Genomic DNA, 20,871 nt, shown 5'->3' with positions numbered 1-20,871 from the left:
AATTATGTAAAAACACTAGCACTTAAAATCATCTGGAGACTTATCTTCCTTTCATACAATACCACTGCATTCATATTTAGTGAACAGGAATGTGAATCTACAACCTAACCTTGTCTAGATCCTAGAATGGTAAAGAACCTAAAATGCCAAACATACAAGTTATGTTTATATTTTGGATTTTTAGTCGTGTCCATCCTATTTATATGACTAGATATGACCATAAGTATAAAGTCTATGGGGTATGGAGTGTTTTCCTAAGATGCTCCAGGACAGTGCTCCCCCTATGTCCTTAAAATTTTAGAAATTTAAGAAGCAAAATTCCCTACCCTGGTACCACTCGGGAATCCTGTCATGAGAAAGTAAGGCTTTCCAGCATCCCCAAAGTGTTGGGGCTGCGCTCAGACGCTTTCTCCGCTCCCGCTTCCCGCCCTGTCCCCGTTCCCCACTGGCGGGAGGAGGGCGCCCTCCCAGCCAATCAACGTTCAGTAGGGCCCTCCAGCCGCGGGTCTTTCAAAGTCCCCCTAGAAACCAATGAGCGGTTAAAGGCCGAGCCGGGGCACTCGGGGGCGAAGGAAGAAACAGGGAGAGGGTCTGATTGGTTCCTAGAAGACGCCGCGCTCCACCTCACAGAAGGATGTACCAATGAGCTGAGCGAAGGGGCGGGCTCGGCGCGGGGCGGTGGCTGAGACGCCGGTGCCGCTGGAGAGAGGCGGCAGCAGGTCCCGACGCGGGGCGGCCAGCGATGAAGCCGGTGAGTCGGGCCGAGGCTTGGACGAGCGATGCCACAGGGGACGGAAGCGGCCCCGAGGCCAGTTCTTGGGCCTGGGGACAGCCTAGGCGTGGTCGCGACCTGACTTGCACTGTAACCGTCCTGGGTCGGGGAGGTGACGCTTCCCTGGACCGGGGAGAGCGATGACTGAGAAGGAACAGGGTCGGTGGCGGACGTGGGGACGACGGACATTGGCTGTGCACCTGTTGTGCACAGACTGGGAACTGCCGCCTGCGGAGGCTCCTAAACCTCACGACAGCCCTGCAAGAGAGGGCTGAATCCGGTTTTACGCAAGAAACTGTGACATGGAGAGCTAAGATGTCTCAGTGTATCAGTCTGCCTAATACCCAGCCCCGCAGGATGTCCGGGGATGCCCCGCGCACCCCTGGTGAGCGGTCCTCACCACAGATGGGGAAAACTTCACGAAAGACCTCTGCCAACCCCCGTTTGTGGGCGCGTCGCCATCCCCCGGGGCCAACTGGCACTGCATCCCTTTCTGGGGTTCAGAATCCCTGGGCCTGGGGGAGCGGAAACGTCCAACTCTGTTAGGATTTGTTAACCTGGCTAGGAGAGCCTGAATGAAGGAGCCACAATCACTGAAAATCTTGAGTCGTCAAAACTGCTTTAAAGAGAAAGGAAGAACAGACGCAAGGAGCTGAGGCCCCACCTGACTCAATCACCTACCACCAGGGTTGACCACCTACTGAATATTAAAGGACCTTCATTTGAGTTGATAATAACAACACAAAGAGATCCAAAGCAACTCATATCCATAGCCTAAATGGCTGTGTAATGTGATCTTGTAGTAAGGAACAAGACCATTATAGAATATAGCTTCAGAACTGGAAAGAACATTAGCTGGTTACACTTGCTAATCCCCATGTTTCCATGTGTAGGAGCATCAGCTGTCCTTCACTCCTGGCCTCTTTTTCCACTTGTTCCCAGAAGGGACAGAGTGAGAGATCTGATCCCCCAGTTTGGGAGGAGCTGAACAAAATAGCTGAACCCTTTCTTCCCTTCTCTCTGCACTGGGTTGTCCATTGCTCCCATGACTGGGTGGATAAGTCCAATTCTGGAGTGAAGAATTGGCAGGTCCACTTGACCACAGCTTTAAAGCCACATCCTCCCTTTGACACTCAGTAATAAAACTAACATATTGATCTCCATTTGCCTCTCCACTGTTTTATCTCTCAGGTGGTTCCAACTTGGAAATAAGAAGAAAGGTGTGTTTTTTATTGGTCCTATAAAACTAATGTTCTCATGTAGAAATTATGCCTACAGGATTGAGTTCCAACTCCTTAGATCATTACACAAAGTCCATTTTGATCTCTCTAGTCCAGTGATTCACAAAGTTGAGGGCATATTATTCTACCTGTCCACCCCCCATCAACCAAACTACTAGGCCGCATTGGGGTTATTTTTTGAGAAATGGGGTAGTTAAAACTACTTATTGGCTTCATCGCCTCTGCTCTGATGTCACAGTTCCTGAAAACAAGCCCTTTCTCCTTTTGCCTTTATTGCCTTAACTTCTTCCTCATCTGCCAAAAACTTCCTCTCATCCTTCAAAACCCAGCTAATATATCCCGTCTGAAGTTTTCTCCCACTCTGTAAGCAGTCACTCCCTTCTCTGCTCTAAAATGCATAGTTTAGGGGCACCTGGGTGGCTCAGTTGGTTAAGCATCTGCCTTGGGCTTAGGTCATAATCCCAGGGACCTTGCCCAGCGGGGAATCTGCTTCTCCTTCTCCCTCTGCCTGCCATTCCCCCTGCTTGTGCTCTCTCTCTCTCTCCGTCAAATAAAAAAAATAAAATCTTTAAAAATAAATAAAGTACATAGTTTATGCTTCCGTTTTAGCATTTACAACTTTCTTTTATAATCTATGCACATCTCTCTCCAACTCTACCGAAGCTATTTATTTTATGGATCTTTGCATCTCCAGAGCTTGGCAAATGAATGTGTTTAAGAAATGTTTGTGAATTAATGAATAGATCTCCTCACTTTATAGTTGTAGAAAACTGAAACCCAGAATAAACTGAAGTCGCTTCTCCGAAATTATACAGTAAGTGGCAGAAACAAAACCAGAATCCTGGTTAGTTCCCAATCCAATTCTCTTTCCACTACAGAGCACTGTAATTATTAATAGGATGGTAAAATCAATAATTTATTATTGATATCCCTGATCATTCTGATATTCCAGATTGAATAAATTGCAAATATGTATTCAGTGTGTGTCTAAGCAAGGATCAGCTTATATGTACATATTCTTCTTTACAGTTATTTAACATAACTGATTTCTTTTGAAGCCTAGTTCATTGCAAACAAATGAGTTTGACTCATCAGACGAAGAGCCTATTGAAGATGAACAGACTCCAATTCAGATATCATGGTATGTTAACACTTCTGATCAATGATGAGCTAAATTACTTGATGTGTACATCATAATCCATGTAGATAATGTAGTCCACATATTGAAAATGTTTAGTGATTCTCTTCTGCTGATTGTGTTATTCTAATCTTTAAGGGATCCTCTAACTCCATGATTTATTTACTACCTATGATAGAATAGGCTTTTCTTTTGGGTGGGGGATGGGCAGAGGAGAAAGTCATTCTTTATGCATTCGGAAAACCATAGTAGAAACAAGTAAGTGAGGAGCTGAGATAGGATCAGAAAATCTCCTATTTAGTACCAAGACCTACTTATTCTTTTATGACAAAAGAATAATATACCAAACATAGGATGAGATATTTGTTTATCATTTAGTCAAATCCTAGAACTATTTGCCACAATAATGCATCTACTAGCAGACCCTGCTTAAGATAAAAGTCATGTTACCATAGATACAAGAGCAAAAACAAATGTTTCTATATAGAATCAACTTCCAAATCTTGGCAGTGACTTATTGTTACACTAGAATCTCTACAACAATCAGTGCTTTCTCTCATCCCTGTAAATGTAATAATCTCTCTATTTGAGAAAACACCGTTTCCAATTATAGGAAGAGAAAAAGAGTATGTTATCCCTAAAGTTCCTTTTGTTCTGCCATCAAATAGCAATTATCTTTCATTTCCCCTTATATCCCCTTTAAAACTCAAAAACTCATCTAATTTTCCAAGTCACATGGCATTTATACAATGCCCTCTGTTTTCCTCTAAACTCATCTTCTGTCCTAAAGACCAGGTTAGCCTTTACCTGCTTTGTCCCTGAGTACTGCAAACTGGGAATATGATTTCTTGAAATTATTTTATTTTAACCAAAATCCATTACAACAAAGAATGTTTTTATCATATGAAATTGTATCTGTTTAAGGAAGTCCTATAAAGAAATCTTAAAATAGTAATTCAATAGACTGAATGCTGGGGATGAAATCATCAGAAGGTCATTTTCTAGCTAATTCCCCAAGATTACTAATACAAAATACCTCAGATAACATACCACAGGGTAACTTAAGTATGCTTTATACTAGCCATAGGCAATCTAGGCATTATTATTTTTAAGTTAAGTTTAAATTAACTCACCATTTTTAAGAATTAAATTGTGACAGGGGTTCCTGGGTTAAGCATCCTACTCTTGATTTCAGCTCAGGTTATGATCTCAGGGTTGTTAAGATCAAGCCCTGTGAGCCCGAGCCCTGTGAGCCTGAGCCCTGTGAGCCCTGCATTGGGCTCTGCACTCAACAGGAATCTGCTTGTCCCTCTCCCTCCCCCCTCTTGCGTGTGCTCTCTCTTACTCTCTCTCAAATAAATAAATAAATCTTTAAAAAAAAAAAAAAGAATTAAATTGTGACAAAGCAAATGATAAGACCCTGTTTTAAAACTTCCAGTCTTTCTGGGCCTTTTTGTGAATAACATATTGATATTTGCATATGCATTTTTGTTTTGTGACTATGGTAAAACTTTAAAACACCCTTGTTCAGTGCCAAGCACACATTTCTTAAATTGAATTTCCATTTATAACTTTATAAAAACTGAACTAAACTTAAAGTTTTATTCTTTTCAGGCTACCCCTGTCACGAGTGAATTGTTCTCAGTTTCTTGGTTTATGTGCTCTTCCAGGTAGGTAACACTGCAGGTGGCTTCCTATTGATATTCTTAAGACAATCTGTTTATCAGCTAATACATCACTGTACTGAGCAAGAAGAGAATTTCATAGATCATCAGCCTAGGGAGCTCACTTTTGGAAGCCCTCATGTGGGCTCTAGCTAAAAGAACAGAGATCACTCTTCAACCCTTCCAGACCCATTCACAGTTCTGCATTTCTGATTTACCTATCTTAATAAGACTTCAACACTGGGGTACAAGGTGAGGCTGAGGGCAACAGGCAGGTACTTGTTACAGAAAGGACAAAGAATAAAGACTCTTTGGATTAAGAATTCCTTCAGCTGGGGTCTATGAGTCCCTGCAGTTACATTCCTAAGAATATACGAAATTGAAATCCACACTCAAAATGAAATTGAAACATAAAAATGATCATATAATTATGACCTTGTAAAGTAGCTTTGTATGTGTTTAAATATATTTGTTATATGTGACCAAAAACTGACTTTTTCACTTGCCTTATTACTGCTTATAGGTTGTAAATTTAAAAATGTTAGAAGAAATATCCAAAAAGATACAGGTAGGTATAACATGAAACAACCATATTAATAGTTTTTTCCTAATAACACTGAAAATCTCTTTGTCAAAAAGAACGAACGTTAGTCTGTGCTCATATACCAAATAAATGTGTGTTATTTCATAGTTTCAAACTGTAGACTTATTCTAATACGCAAAGAGGTATTTGCAAAGGGCACAGAGAACTAACTCCTCATTTACTAAACACAGAATTGCTTTTCACTGATTGTTGTAGTTACACATATTGCATTTGAGTTTACATTGTATAAGTTGGAGGGAAGAAAGTATGTAAGTAGAAAACTGCCATTTCACTGCCCAGATCTTTGAACATACTATCCTTTACAGACTTGATTATGATAGTAGAAATTAAGCCTGAGCTGAGAACCCAGAGGTAGTAGTGAAATTGTCCATGCTGGATAGAAAATTTAGAGAGCATCTAAGTGGGAAAGATGCAGTAGGGTCTGATCTTCACAGGCTCAAGGATGTTTATAACACTGTAGCCTCAAGTCTAATAACCCCATAAATATCCTACTAACCCACCCCACCTTGGAATTTACATATTGCATGGTACTAAAAAACTTGGATTTTCAAAATTTATCCTGGTTGGCCTGGAATATCTCAAGGCTAGTAGTCCTACTAATGTCCTTATAATACACCAAAATAAATATAAATAAATACACACACACCCTCACATACACACACACACACACACACATACACACACACATCTTGAGTCTGACCAGTATAAATTTTTGAAATCTTAAAATTTTTTCCTGGTTGTTTTGGAATATCAATTTATTAATTTGCTTTCTCTAATTTATTCTTTACCTACCAAAAAAGACTTACAGAGGCTAATTAGTTGACTCTTGCATTATTTGTAAAGATTCTCTGATTTAGAGGTACATGCCATGGTAGGAAGTTTTCATCTGGAGAACATTTAGGTCATAAGCAAACTATAATGAAAATCACTGGTTCAAGAACCAATCTTACACATTTTGTAAAGCCCTATTCATTTAGTATCTTCTATAAAAGGGGTTTCTAGTATTTTACCAAACCTTTTGTTTTCCAGTGAGATCTTAAATGGAATCCAATGTATAAAAGATGACAATCTGACGGGAGAGACCTAGAATCTCCCTGCATCAGCCCCTGTGGTTCCCTCCTCAGAGTCCTTTCTAGGAAAGTTTGAAAACCACTGTATAATAGAAATTATCCATTGTGTGCAAGAGGCAGAGAGAAAATTACCTACTCTTAAAAATGGTTAAGTACGTGGACTTCGGTTTTAATCCTTTTAGAAGTACAAAAAAATAATAGTATTATCTAAAGCAACACTGTCCAACAAAAATATGACGGGAGCCACAAATAGAAGCTATGTATTTAATTTTACATTTTCCAGCTGCCATACTAAAAAAGTAAAAAAAGATGAAATTAACTTGATACATCTTATTTAACCTAACATAGCCTAACTGGTATCATTTCAATGGTTTTAAGCATAAAACAAATTATTAATGAGATGCGGGTTTTTGTACTTAATCTTTGAGATCAGATATGTATTTTACACTTACAATACATCTCAATTTGGACTAGCCACATTTCAAGTACAAATCTGGAGGTTCGTGATAAAAGGTGCTTAGTTAAATGTCCCTCAATTTAGGAGGCAGGGAGAGAGAGGAGGCTGAGATCAGCCAGAATTACTCATTTTGAATGTAAGACTCTATAGTGAATATTGCCATAAGGATGTTCCAGTGTATAGAATGGCCAAGAGTACTATTGCTTGGTTCATATTCATTATAGTGAAATTAGCTAAGTCACCTAATTCTAACACAGTTAACGTTTTATTTCCTAGAGACCTAGTCCATAAAATTAAATGCATGATGGCAAGACACAGTACAAATATAAAGGAGAACATGAGCACCATGGGCATGCAGGAGATTTTATATACAGTGCTTAGGGTAAAACAAAACAGCAGAGGGAGGAAAGTAGCAAACATGGATTTTGTGAGAAGAAAATGAGAAAAAAATATGCTATCGTTTCTTCACAAGAGTTTATTTTGAATTATTAGATGTTTTAAAATTTATTTTTAAAGCCTCATTGAAAAAAGATTTTTTTCAAGAACAGCAATATAGTTGACTCATCTTAAATTTCAGTTAAAAGCATTTTGAATTAAGTCATTAATCATAATAATATTATAAATATTATATAATTATAATATGGTAATATTATAATCATTCTATTATAATGCTATTATCATATTATAGTGTTATTATATAATTATGATTATTATATTATAGTATAATTTTATTATTAAGGTGATTAATTTTAATCACCTTTTGGTTCAGGTGTTTCTAATTCCTATTTTGTGCTTAGTGACTTGATTTTTACCCTACTTTGAAGAGAGATCAATATTGTTTTAGCTTATCAGTATTTCAAATTTATAGATTATCGTGTTATTTACTTAGTTTGGCTTAAGAAATATAACACCACATCCTCTGTCTTGACTGAATTTAAATTTGTAATATTTTGTACATGTGTATCTGTATCTTGGTTTATTGGCAGAAGAACTAAAGAGCTATGGTATACAAGACATATTTGTTTTCTGCACCAGAGGGGAACTGTCAAAATACAGAGTCCCAAACCTTTTGGACCTCTACCATCAGTATGCAATCATCACTCATCATCATCCAATCCCAGACGGAGGGACTCCTGACATAGCCAGCTGCTGCGAAATAATGGAGGAGCTTGCAATCTGCCTTAAAAATAACCGAAAAACCTTAATACAGTACGTTTTTCTTTTCTCCATAAATGACATGAGAAATGCTCCAGTCAGAATGATTTTTCTAATTATTGCATCCTTATTCACTTATTACCTACCTTCTAGTTTGGTGCAAGGATTAAAAGGAGATGAGGCATGAAAAGTACTAGCACAATGTCTGCTACAGGGCAAGCACTCAGATATCTGCCATTATTACTTTTGAAGAGTAAGGACAATAAATGAGTAGATTTGGAAATTTTTAGAACAGGTTTACAGGCTTGTTATTCTTTCCTTTTGCCTTAGAACTTTACTTATAATTTTGGGACCCTCTGCCTCCCAAAAAAGGTGGGGCATCATTCTTATGATACCCTTACTCATTGGTCAGCCTTTCAGTTGCTTAGTTGCTTCTAACAGCAAAAAAAAGTCAGTTTGAGGGGCGCCTGGGTGGCTCAGTTAGTTAAGCGTCTGCCTTCAGCTCATGTCATGATCCCGGGGCCCTGGGATCGAGCCCCAAGTCAGGCTCCCTACTCAGAGGGGAATCTACTTCTCCCTCTCCCTCTGATCTTCCCCTCCACTCGTGCTCTCTCTCTCTCAAATGAATAAATAAAAAATCTTTTTTAAAAAGTCAGTTTTTTAAAAAATTAGCAAATTAGTACAAATCATTCATAAACATTGAGCAATCTTAAAAGTATGACTGGAAAATTATATTTGATGATATGAATTTGCCACCAGAATGAAAGAGGGACTCTCATTGTTTGTCAATGGCTACGCACAAGCTGCTGGTATGGAAATTTAAAACAAAATAAAATGAGCTAAGGCGGAAAAAAAAGGAGGAGAGAGAAAAGTAGCTTGGAGAAAGGAAAAAGGGAGTGACAATCAGCAGTAGACAGTAGCGATACAAAGATGAGAAGTGGTGCTGGGGGTAATACAGTAGATGCTTTGCCAGAAGGGAGACACACTGCAGAGGAGAGCCAGCCACAGGGAGCAAACTAGTCCTTCTCTGTGCTTCTCGTACGTTCTGCATCCTAATAAATTGCTTAATCCTTTCTGGAACAAGATAGAGTATCAAATAGCTTGATACCTCAAAAGCCCTAAAGTCACTGATTTGAACTAGAAAGTATGCAGACGATACCAAATAAGCAGGTAGGCTCAGCGCACCTAGGGAAAGGGCAAGCCCAGCCAGCTTCTCTCCTTAGACCTAGAGCTGGGGGGCCTCGTGCCAACTGTTCCCATTCTGAAGGCAAACCAAGTAGTGCACGGGGCTTTGGGGATACACACTCTTCATGGCTGAACTAAACTCTAATGTACAGAGAACTAGAAACAATCCTACATTCTACAGTTTCCAGCCTTTCTCTAGAGAAAAGCATAATCTGTAACTGTAAGCAATTACTAATTGCTTTACTAATTATAAAAGCAAACTTTTAGAATAAGTTGCCTATACTAACTAATTTTCTAACAAGTCTAAGGTAAAATAGCATTAGATAATTTCATGTGGCTCATGAAAAATATTTTCCAATTTTGGGACCCATTTTTCAAATCAGTTCTGAGATTTTTTTTTAAAATACATCTTTGAAAAAACAGCCTCTACTGAAAAGTTTCCAGAGATCAAACTAGCTCAGATTAGTGAAATTTAATGAATTCTACTTGAGCAGGTTCTAGCACACCAAATGCTGTCTGGTGTTTGAACAGAATACAAACAGGATGGAAAGATGTTTGCATATGTTGAATGCTTCTGGCTCCCATAAAATAAAGCATCTGATGACTGGAAATTTTCATCGTCCTAGAGCTTTCAAAGGTGTCCTACAGTGACTAATTTTCTATCCATTTTGCCATCTTTGAGTGCTCCCATTGCTAGACGGCTCTAGAGTTTATCCCTCAGAAACTGGGTCTGGTAAAATTTTTTCCACCATCTTGTTGTTTGCTAGCACTGTCCCATTGATTCTCCCTGTGCATTTTTGTTCCTTTATAAAATCAGCAGACACTGCTTGCCTACTGTACTATGCTGTTTCCTAGGGCTGTTGTAACAAAGTACTACAAAGTGGGTAGCTTAGAACAACAGAAACTTGCTCTCCCCCAGTTCTGAAGCTAGAAGTCCAAAATCAATGTGTCAACAGGACCATATTCCCTCTGAGACTCTGGTAGAATCCTTCCTTGCCTCTTCCTAGCTTCTGGTGGTGGCCGTCACTCCTTGATGTTCCTTGGCTCACAGTTGCATCACTCCAATCTCTGCCTCCATCGTCACATGATTCTCTCGGTGTTGCTGTGTCTTCTTGGGGTATTTCCTCTTATAAGGACACCAGTCAGGGCACCTGGGTGGCTCAGTTAAGCGTCTGCCTTCAGCTCAGGTCATGATCCTGGGGTCCTGGGATCGAGCCCCTCATTGGGTTCCCTGCTCAACAGGGAGCCTGCTTCTCCCTCTGCCTCTCTCCACTGCTCGTGCTCTCTCAATCTCTCTCAAATTAACAAATAAAAAAATCTTAAAAAAAAAAAAAAAGGATACCATCATACTGGATTAGAGCCCACCCCTGTAACCTCATCTTAACTTGATTACATCTGCAAAGATCCTATTTCTAGATAAGGTGACATTCATAGTACCAGGATTAGGACTTCAACACACCTTTATGAGGATACAATTCAACCCCTAACACCCACTGTGTACCAAACACTATAAATACAGAACACGCACTGCGAGGCCCGCTCCCCACCCTCAAGGAGCCCAGGCTAACAGCACTAGCACGCAAGCGCAGTAAGACCCTGTGGCTCACATCCTCTCCCAGCTTCATCTACAGTACCCCACGCTCATTCATGTTCCAGAGAAGTCGTCGGCACCCCATCAGGTTCAATAAACTCTCTAAGAAAGTTAGGAATTGTGTAATGCATTTTTTAAAGCATCCTTGAAAGTAATTAGAATGAATGGTTTTGTTGCTTTGAGGTTTAATCATGACTTTTTTCTGGAAAACCCAGTTATGCAGAACTGCTGATTTCTTCACAAGGCTAGACTCTAGCAGCTAACATTCATTTACGTCTTACTCTGTGCCAAGCTCTGTTGCAAGCTCTTTACAAATGCTAGTTACCTCATTCAGTCCTAACTATGATGCAGGTACTCTGGCTGTCACCATTTTTTAGGTGAAAGAAAGGGCTGAGGCCCAGAGAGGTGAAATCGCTTGCTTAGGTTCACACGTGTCATAATGACAGCCTTACCATTCAGCCCCAGACAGTGGGGCTCTAGAACCCAGGCTCTAAACCTCTGTAACACACCACCTCTGTACTCTTTTTAGATAAATGAAGAGTCATCATACGGACTTGTTCCATAACCAAGGTTTTGTTTAGACAGAGGAAAATAAACCGGCAGTTGGTCAAAATAGTCTGATTTCTATTTAGTAACATGTTCCATTTCTCAGATGTGGATCCTGGTGTTTAAAATGTCGATAAAAAGGCCCTGCCTACATTGACCGTTAGAGGTGTTCAGAATGCCTCCCAACAAATAAATAAGCACACTTTGCTCTTGATTAATTTAAAAATACTTATTAACCTCTGTGTGCCAGGCACTGTGCTAGTAGGCACTATTAGATTTAGAAAGAGAAGTCAGAAAGAGTAAGTCTTTAGTTCTAATTGGTGGGGTGGAAGGAAAACGTACAATATTCAAAACTGTGCTTCCCTTTCAGCTGTTATGGAGGACTCGGGAGATCTTGTCTTGGTAAGAAATGTGTTTTCATTATTCTGTCTTTTTTTTTTATCCTCAAAGTAGGCAAAAGTATCCTGTTTCTGGGCCATATGCTCACTTTGTATTAAAATGAGACAAAACACAATATAAATCTGCTAAGACCTAAAGAATTATTTAGGGCCCTTAATTTGGTATTCTCTAGAAAGCCAGAGTGTGAATGGAAGGTATTTTCAACACTGTTTTGAAGGATTCTGCAAAACATAATCTACAAGTCTTAGCACCTGCATTCTTGTGTTTTGTTTTGTTTTCTAATGTTTTCCCTATGCAGGTGTTATGATACTGACAGTAAACTCTAAATAATATCCATCATAAGTATGAAAACCAAAGTTAATTACTTCATGCAATTACTGTTCACCTTTGAAAAAATGTGTTAGGAAAAAAGATAGTTAACAAAATGGCATACTAGAGTAATAGTTATTCCTTTTAATGTTGGACGGTATCAAAATTAAAAACGTTTATGCTTCTAAGGACATTATCAAAATGGAAAGACATCTCAGAATGGGAAAAAATATTTACAAAGTATATATCTGATAAGGGACTGACCTAGAATATACAAAGAACTCTTACAACTCAATAATAAAAAGACAACTCAAAAAATGGGCAAAGGATCTGAATAGATATTTCTTCAAACAAAAATATACAGATGACCATTAAGGATGTGAAAAGATGCCTAACATCATTAGTCATCACAGAAATGCAAATCAAAACCACAATGAGATACCACTCAATATCCATTAGGATGCCTATTATCCAAAAGGTGGGAAAAAAATGTGTTGGGATGTGGAGAAACTGGAACTTTTATACATGGCGGGAGAGAACGTGAAATGGTGCAGCTGCTTTGGACAACAGTCTGGCATTACTTCCTCAGTTAAGCCTAGAGTCACCATAGGTCCCAGCAATTCCACTGCTGGGTATATGCCCAAAACAAATGAAAACATGTCTACATGAAAACCTGTACACGAACATTTATAGCAGCATTATTCACAACAGCCAAAAATGGAACCAACCTAAATGCCCATCAACTGACAGTGGATGTATAAACAAAATGTACATCCATACAATGGAATAGTATTCATCCATAAAAAGGAATGAAACAGGGACATGCCACCATAGTAGACCCTGCAAGAGTAAACTGGGAAGTTCAGATGTTTCATTATTTTGTTTGAAACACTGTGAACTTTTTTAGACATCCAGGTTATATTTAAACATAAATTTTGAGCAGATTTATCTTCAACACATTATGCTAAGAAGCCAGTCACAAAAGCCCACATATGATTGCATTTATATAAAATATCTACATTAGGCAAATCCATAGAAAGTAGATTAGTGGTTGCTTAGGGCAGGGGTGACGGGGGCAGGGGGATGATGAAAAGAGGGGACAGGGTTTTTTTTTGAGGGGATGAAAATGTTCTAAAATGGACCGCGGTGATGGCTGCACCTATCTGTGAATACACTAAAATCCACTGAATTGTGCACTTTAAATGAATGAATCATATGGTATATTAAATAGAACTCAATAAAGAACGAAGCCAGTTTAAACTTCAATTCGACCAGTAACTTAAAATCATAATTTAACTGTCAAAAACACATACTGAAAGTCTTTTAATTTATTTTGCACAATGACACTAAACTCCATCTTATGCACCAGCGTAAGTCTAATTAAATATGCAATGCTCTACCCTATCATTAATTATTTAATAATATACTATCTTCCTAACGTGTTCCATCAGTAGCCGCCTGTCTCCTCCTGTACCTGTCTGACACAGTTTCACCACAGCAAGCCATCGACAGCCTGAGAGACCTGCGAGGGTCTGGAGCCATACAGACGATCAAGGTAAGGAGGCTGCCCGCTCCTGTGTGCTCGCGGGTTAGGGGCAGTTACAGACACGTGGAATCCGTCATCAAGAGGGCAATGAAAACCCAAAGCATTCTGTTACTCATATATCACCTGCTCAAAATTTATGTTTAAATATAACCTGGATGTCTGAAAAAGTTCACAGTGTTTCAAACAAAATAATGAAACATCTGAACTTTCCAGTTTACTCTTGCAGGATCTACTACTGTTCAGTTTTTGCCCATTCAGTTCTCAGAATGAATCCTCTCATTTAGAAAAATTTTCCGAATTTTCCAAATGAGAGGATTCCTATAAATTTGGTAGTTTCTTGGCCAGAAAGATCTAATGATGATCCTATCATATCACCAAAACAGTTAACAAAGACAGATGAATGACTGTAACACAAAAAAAACCGCAAAGCAATGCTAATTATCCTTTGCCGTGGATAACTAAGGTGAAAACTTCACCATTTACTTTCCCCTTAACACTTAAAAATCTCTGCAGTAGCAGTGCCCCAAGGATATTATTATGTATTAATGTTCCTGAAAGATTCTGCAAATTTCACTTTATTTCTAGATCTGTAAAGCCAATTTGCCTTCCTTTCCCAAGTACCCGGTCTCAGCATTAGGACTAAATCAGAGCATCAGGCACGAGAGTCCTGGCCTTCAGCAGCTTCCTGGGCTTGAGTCCATCTTCCCAGGGTCAGGGGTCTACCCAAGGGCCATGACTGTGAATTATTACAGTAACTGACAAATTCACCAAGCAGTCTGATTCTCAGGACTTAAATCAGGTCATTCAAAACAATCCATACAGGATCCACCTCACTGTACAGGTTCTGAAAACAGAGAATTCCCCTTCTTATCTCTTAAAACCAAATGATTCTTCAAATTCAAGATGTTTTCAGACCTCTCTCTGAAACAAAACCAAATGGTCAAACATATCCGAGTGTGTGTGTTTTACATCTTTAACCCTGGAGAGCATTAAGCCCGTGCTTAATACATGGACTGTCAGTTGATCACCTCAGCGCTCTGTCGCGGAAAGGCTTTCCCATCCCTGTGCTGATAGCCAGTAGTATGCAATTTCCACTTCCCAATAATGATAAAAAATGAGATTATTGGCAGAATAAGAAAATCCTCTGGGAAACTATTAAAACTCCAAGTAAATTATTTAAAGCTTTATTTCACTTATCTGTTAAGATTAGTGATTTTTTTTTTTAATATTGACTACTGTGAACATTGTTCCAAATGGATTATGTCATCACAAGAAGCAGAAATCTAGGGCTTCCATAAACTAAGAAATAGATTTTCTTGACTCTACCATTGTTAATTGCTATAGCATGTACCTTCTCCTCCCTCAACCCCCAGAGGAAAATACATTAGCAAAAAAGAATGCCTTCATGTATTATTTTTAATTTTAATTTGCTCCAGTAAATGCCAGTAAAGGGAGAAAGGATTTTACAGATTTATAAAACATTCAGGTGTATTGCATGTTACCTTCTGATTTTTAAAGCAATAGTTTTTTCACACTATATGCAGCTTTACTGAAAGGTAAAACTTCTCACAATGCAAACACTTCCTTACCCAAAAGGATGTAGAACTGTTCTTAGCAATTATTTTTTGATTCCTACTAGTATTGTGACTACTCTGCTAACTAGTTTTCTACAATATATTTCAATATATCTTTACTTTTTTCAGCAATATAATTATCTTCATGAGTTTCGGGACAAACTAGCTGCACATCTATCATCAAGAGATTCATTATCAAGATCTGTATCTAGATAAAAAAGAATTTCAAATGACATATATATGACCATGTCTGAAATTTAAGAGCTATTAACATAATTTGTATTGAAATGAAACTTACTAGTGTTACCAACCTGAATGTAAATGTGTATGTGCAGAATATTCCTAAAGCTTTTATTGACAAATCTCAGTTGTGTCTCTCATCTCTTACAGAAGATCGAAAAATTGCCATACAATTTTCCTTTTTAGAAAGGCACTGACTTCTCTGGAATATTTTACCCGGAAGTAATGCTGAAACAAACATATGGAAAAATATTTGCCTATTTTTATTATTTACCATACGTTTACCTCATTTTACTATTTGTAACTACCAGGTAGAATATGACATACTAATAAGTATAAAAATTGGTTTGAGTACCCACGCTAAAATCAAGTAACTTTCATCCTCTATTCCTCCCACATTTTCTCCCATGGTTCTTTCTACTTCATAGACATACAGAAGTGTGAGAGATCCTATGATTCGTCTGGTCACCTCCCACCCAATACTGGGTCATCCCCAACAGGTGTTTGGCCAGCATTTGCTGGAACATTTTCAGATAAGAGGAATTCCCTGGGTCAGACAACTGCTCTGTTTTTAGAGCATTCGGTTTTTTTTACCCTAGGGACTACACGGAATGAATTTAATCCCCCTTTCACATTTATGTGAGAAAGCACGTATCCACAGATTAAGTCTCCAATTCTCTCGCTCCTTCACCTCACCCTTTGCTACTGAATATGTCTATCTGTCTTTAACTGTGATGTTGAGCAGTCGGCACTGTGGACAAGGATGTTTCACAGGCATCGGTGGCCTCAGTGCTACATACAGTAAGTAGTCCCTTGGCTGCTGGCAATCACAAATGTGAACCATGGGTCATAGGTACTACCACACAAGACAAAGTAAATTTCACCGCATCAAAACGTCGTTTTGTAATTGCCAAAAGTTCCCTTTTGTTTCACACTCTTCTTGCTGCTGATGAGCTACTTTAATTTCACTGGGCAATACTTTAAAACAATTACTAGTGCTGTTTGGGATCTTCAGACCAGAGATCAAGTACGTTCCATAAGATACAATCAGTATTTTAACACTTTTATATACATATTACTTCAGGAATTTAAGATTTTATAAGACTACTAAGGAAGACGGGAGAACCACAAATCCCACCAGTATCTGAATACTTAAACTAGGAGTTTCTTACGTAAGATAATAAATGCCAAAAGTTACAGCCAGAAAAAAAAAAGTTTTTTTAGTAAGTAAGGGCTGCAATAACAGACTGACCTTCCTCATGGTTTCAGTATTACAACCAAATACAATTTAAAAATCACAGTACTCTATTAAACTTTAAGAAATCACTGAAATTGACATCACCAAGTCTTACATTGCTTTTTCTTAATACGAATATAGAGCTTATTCATGAACACTTAAGAAAGTAGAGGGAAAATATTGGCATGGATTAACCAAGTCCTTTAATAATCAACTGAACTTTCAAAGTCCATGCTTCTCTCATTTTTACTGCAAATGCTAGTTAAGCTTTCCATGTTTAAAATGCTTAACTACTTTAATACTAAGTATCAAGGGAAAACAATTATTCTGTTAACAGAGAAACATGGAATGGCACTACTCAAAAAAAAAAAATAATTTCACACTCTTGGAAAAGTATTTTCTCTACCTAACCTATGGGATAGCCCTCCCTCAAAACAATGGGGGAGAGGAGGCAGAAAGACAAGCTAGAGTCCTGGTCACACAAAAGCCAGAGTTAGCTGCTGAAATTGAATTAACACACAGACTCAGTCATTAACAATAAACTATACAAGGAAACATTTGAGACGGTTTTTATTTAATATACAAAAGCAAAATAAATGAAGCTCTAAGAAGGTAGGACTATTTGGGCGCCTGGGTGGCTCAGTCGGTTAAGCGACTGCCTTCGGCTCAGGTCATGATCCTGGAGTCCCGGGATCGAGTCCCGCATCGGGCTCCCTGCTCGGCAGGGAGTCTGCTTCTCCCTCTGCCCCTCCCCCCTCTCATGTGCTCTCTCTCTCCCTCTCTGTATCTCTGTGTCTCAAGTGAATAAATAAAATCTTTAAAAAAAAAAAAAAAAAGAAGGTAGGACTACTTAAGGGCATCTTCTTTGGACAGTGGTACAGCACCGATCAGATTAACTCAGATTTTAACAAACCATGAGCACAGATGGCTAACTACATTCTACTATGTTTCTGTTAGTAGTTTTAGGGTCTACCTAGCCATCAACCTATTATTTAAGAAATTTTTCTTCTCCAGGCTACGTGAACATGGTAAGCAAAGAGATTTAAATGTTTAGAAAACGTATCGTACAATAAAATTAACTTATCCATGTGAAGATGTTCTCTACATCTTCACGTCCACAATGTGCATTAGTAAAATTAACATAGGATAAAACCTTCACTCCAGTCCCATAGATCAGTCACTTTATATGGTTAATACTGTTTCCCAAAACTAAGTAGAACAAGCAGCAGAGTTGTTTACGCCTTTTAGATACTTAGCTTTAGGACTCTTCATTTTAATCAAAGGGAAATTGTTCTAAGAAAGCTATTCAACATATCCAGAAACAGAGCCACATTTTTTCTCTTGGCAGCACTCTAAAGATTCGTTCAGAATCATCTTCTGAGCTATAATACTGGTACCAGAGACTCACTAGCTGCTGCTCTGACCACAGATGAGTTTGGTTTCAGCAAAAGAGCTTAAATAATTTGAGACTAACATTAGTAGTTTCCCAAAAGGATGAATATGAGTACTCCTATGAACAATGCTAGACAGGTATCAATATTTTTATCTTTCCCCTTCGAATAGAGTTGTTTTAAAATATTTTTGCTGTCAACATTTCTGTTTTACAATTGTATCGTACAACTGATTATTGAGAGATGCACATTTGTGAGTGTTGAATGATATATAAATAAGTAAACTAGATGAATACTTTTAAATACAGACCATTATTTAATTGGGTGGGATAAATCATCACACTGCTATGCCGTAGCCACACCTAAAATGAAAGCTCACACCCCTGCAGGGGGTCAGAAGTCATTATTTGCACCATGGCAATAATAGTCCATGAACACTGTTCATAAACATATAATTGGAAGAGAAATGTTGTAGCAAGGAAAATATTTTTCTAGTTAAGAATGTATCTATACATTTCTATCTCCTTTCTATGCACACATCTGACATATTTTCAAAATATGCTGATTTGGAGAGCAGAGAAGAGCTCTATGAGAGCTATTAGCATGAGTGGTCCTCAGGCCTAAATATACTGAACAGGCTTTAAATGAGACACATACTGCAAACCGCCACGTAATTCACTGCTCTGTGAAAGAACATTATCTGGGGATCTGATCTTGACTGCTAGGTCAGGCAGTTCATGGTATAATCCATGAGGCTTCTCATACGCTTTCATAATACTCGACACATGTCAAAAGTGATTGTCTGGTCATTTCCTATCACTTCCCCTTCCCATGAAAAATAATTCAGACTTCAAACAAATTAGCACTTTGTCCATCGCCTGGGACCCACCCAATTCTCCTCAACCATGGGGCAACTGGACAATACCAGTTAAGCATTGTGAAAATCATCAAACGTCATTAATAGGCTTCTATCTCTACACCTCCTTAGTACTAAAGGGACATATTCCATGATATACTATTATTACTCCATAGAATAACTGCTAAATAGACTACATTTATTATATAAGATTTTTAATTCAGGAGAATCTGTAGTACCATAGCAACAAAGAGTTGTCAGTATAGATACAAACCACAGTGTGGTATATTAATGGTTTCTGGAAGCTGGAAAACTCCTCAAGATAAAACAAAGCACATAATAGCAGAAGTAATTGTAACAAGGAAAAAAAAAATACCTAAGTAAACAGCTGTCACTGTACAGGGAGCAGGGTGGTAAAGCTGGATGGATTAGGAACCCAGGCTAACTATGCCGCAGCTGGGCTGCAGGAATAACAGAACGCGAGGGCTGCCCAAACCAGATTAACGGGGGCCACAAATTAGATTCTGAGCAAGGAAAAGAGCCAGTAGGATACTGCCTAATGCAAGTACCTTGTTTCTGCTTTCTCCTAGCAAGTGATTTAAGTTCCTAAAATACCAGAAAAGGTAAAGATGGGTAGATATTGTGAGAGCTTCCAGGTACTCAATCTTTTAATCGCTTTCATGCCTGGGAACCAACAACCTACCACTGAGATGGGTAAAGCTCACTGGCAGTCAGTCAGTCACCTTTGAGGAATCAGCTAAGGACTACATATTTAATTTCTGAAGCATAAGAAGGTGGCTTCCACAAATTGCAGCCAGTAAACCCTGCAGAATTTTGAGAATATTCTGGAATACATTATTAAAAGAAGATGTGTTAAAACTTATAAAAGAAAGTAGTGCTTGCTAAGAGACAGCAAAGGCTTGTGAAAATACTTTGACAGGAATGCTAAAGTAACAGCCCAAGAAACCTATCTGGACTTGGCAAGGTCTGTGATGATCAAAAGTACTTGTGAACCAGAAAGAAAAATGAGGAGTGGGTGCTGACATTATTAGCTGGATTAGAAACTGAATGGCTGCTCAAACTCTGAGCACGAATCTTCAGTGCCTAGCAACTGGTCAATAAATAATTTTCTGCATGAACTGACCCAACAGACAGATCCCTCGAGGTGTCCTCCAGACCATAAAATGTAAGGTCTTTAAAGCTTCTCTCATGAAATGGTCTGGCTCTCCTCACTCTTCTGGTTCTACATCCTCTTCTTCAGCACACTCACCCTGTTACACAATCCCAAGATGTTAACAGCTACTCTCCCAAAGGTGGGGAGGCATTTTCTCACTAGCCGAGAATTCAACAGCATCTAATTCAAGGAGCTCTTAGAGCAGGAACTCCACAAACTCATCCATAAACTCCCTTGAGCATTATGTGGAATTCCTAGGTATTGGTTTTCTTTCTTTGATCTTTTAAGAAACTTCTGAATCACTTACACTATTTTCAATTGCCTTAACTACTTCATTCCAAATAAAGCACAAGAATTCTTCCCAAACCATGCAAGCCATAATTTACCTACCTTACAAGCAGCAGCAAAAACTCAAATTTAACAAGTCATTTTTCCTTGAAACCTGCTGTTTCAAAAAGGAAAAACAATTTTTTTTTAACATTTTAAATGCCACAATAATTTTTTAAATTGGTTAAGAAAAATGATGATGCTGTGCCATCGATGTTTATGAATCCTGTGAAGTGACAACAGAGGGTAATGTGCTTAGCCATTTAAAAATATTCCTTTTTAGATGCAGACATGGTATTTAAAAAAAAAACAACTACAAACACGCACACATACAATGTCATACTCTACTACTTTTTTTTAAATTGACAGTAATATGTCTTTATTATGTATTAAGC

At 38.5% G+C, this 20,871-nt stretch overlaps 1 protein-coding gene across 2 annotated transcripts; it reads left to right on the top strand.

The window, feature by feature from the left end:
- The first annotated feature begins 663 nt into the window (after positions 1–663).
- On the top strand, positions 664–20,789 carry CDKN3 (cyclin dependent kinase inhibitor 3). 2 transcript variants are annotated; one of them, XM_081830491.1, is made up of 9 exons: positions 664–751; positions 3,072–3,154; positions 4,766–4,821; positions 5,339–5,383; positions 7,933–8,155; positions 11,794–11,825; positions 13,583–13,686; positions 15,381–17,340; positions 17,569–20,789. In XM_081830491.1, the coding sequence occupies exons 1-8, from the start codon at positions 743–745 to the stop codon at positions 15,465–15,467; spliced, it is 639 nt and encodes a 212-aa protein (XP_081686617.1). In that variant the 5' UTR covers positions 664–742; the 3' UTR covers positions 15,468–17,340; positions 17,569–20,789. The 2 variants fall into 2 exon arrangements, with proteins under 2 accessions (XP_081686617.1, XP_081686619.1); XM_081830493.1 differs by lacking the exon at positions 5,339–5,383.
- Positions 20,790–20,871: the final 82 nt, after the last annotated feature.

This window comes from Leptonychotes weddellii, chromosome 9 (genome assembly GCF_054177405.1).
Source record: "Leptonychotes weddellii isolate Sample4059 chromosome 9, ASM5417740v2, whole genome shotgun sequence".
In the NCBI taxonomy this organism is placed as follows: Eukaryota; Metazoa; Chordata; class Mammalia; order Carnivora; family Phocidae; genus Leptonychotes; species Leptonychotes weddellii.
The sequence above is the reverse complement of the archived record's forward strand: the minus strand, read 5'-3'. Positions and strand labels throughout refer to the sequence as shown.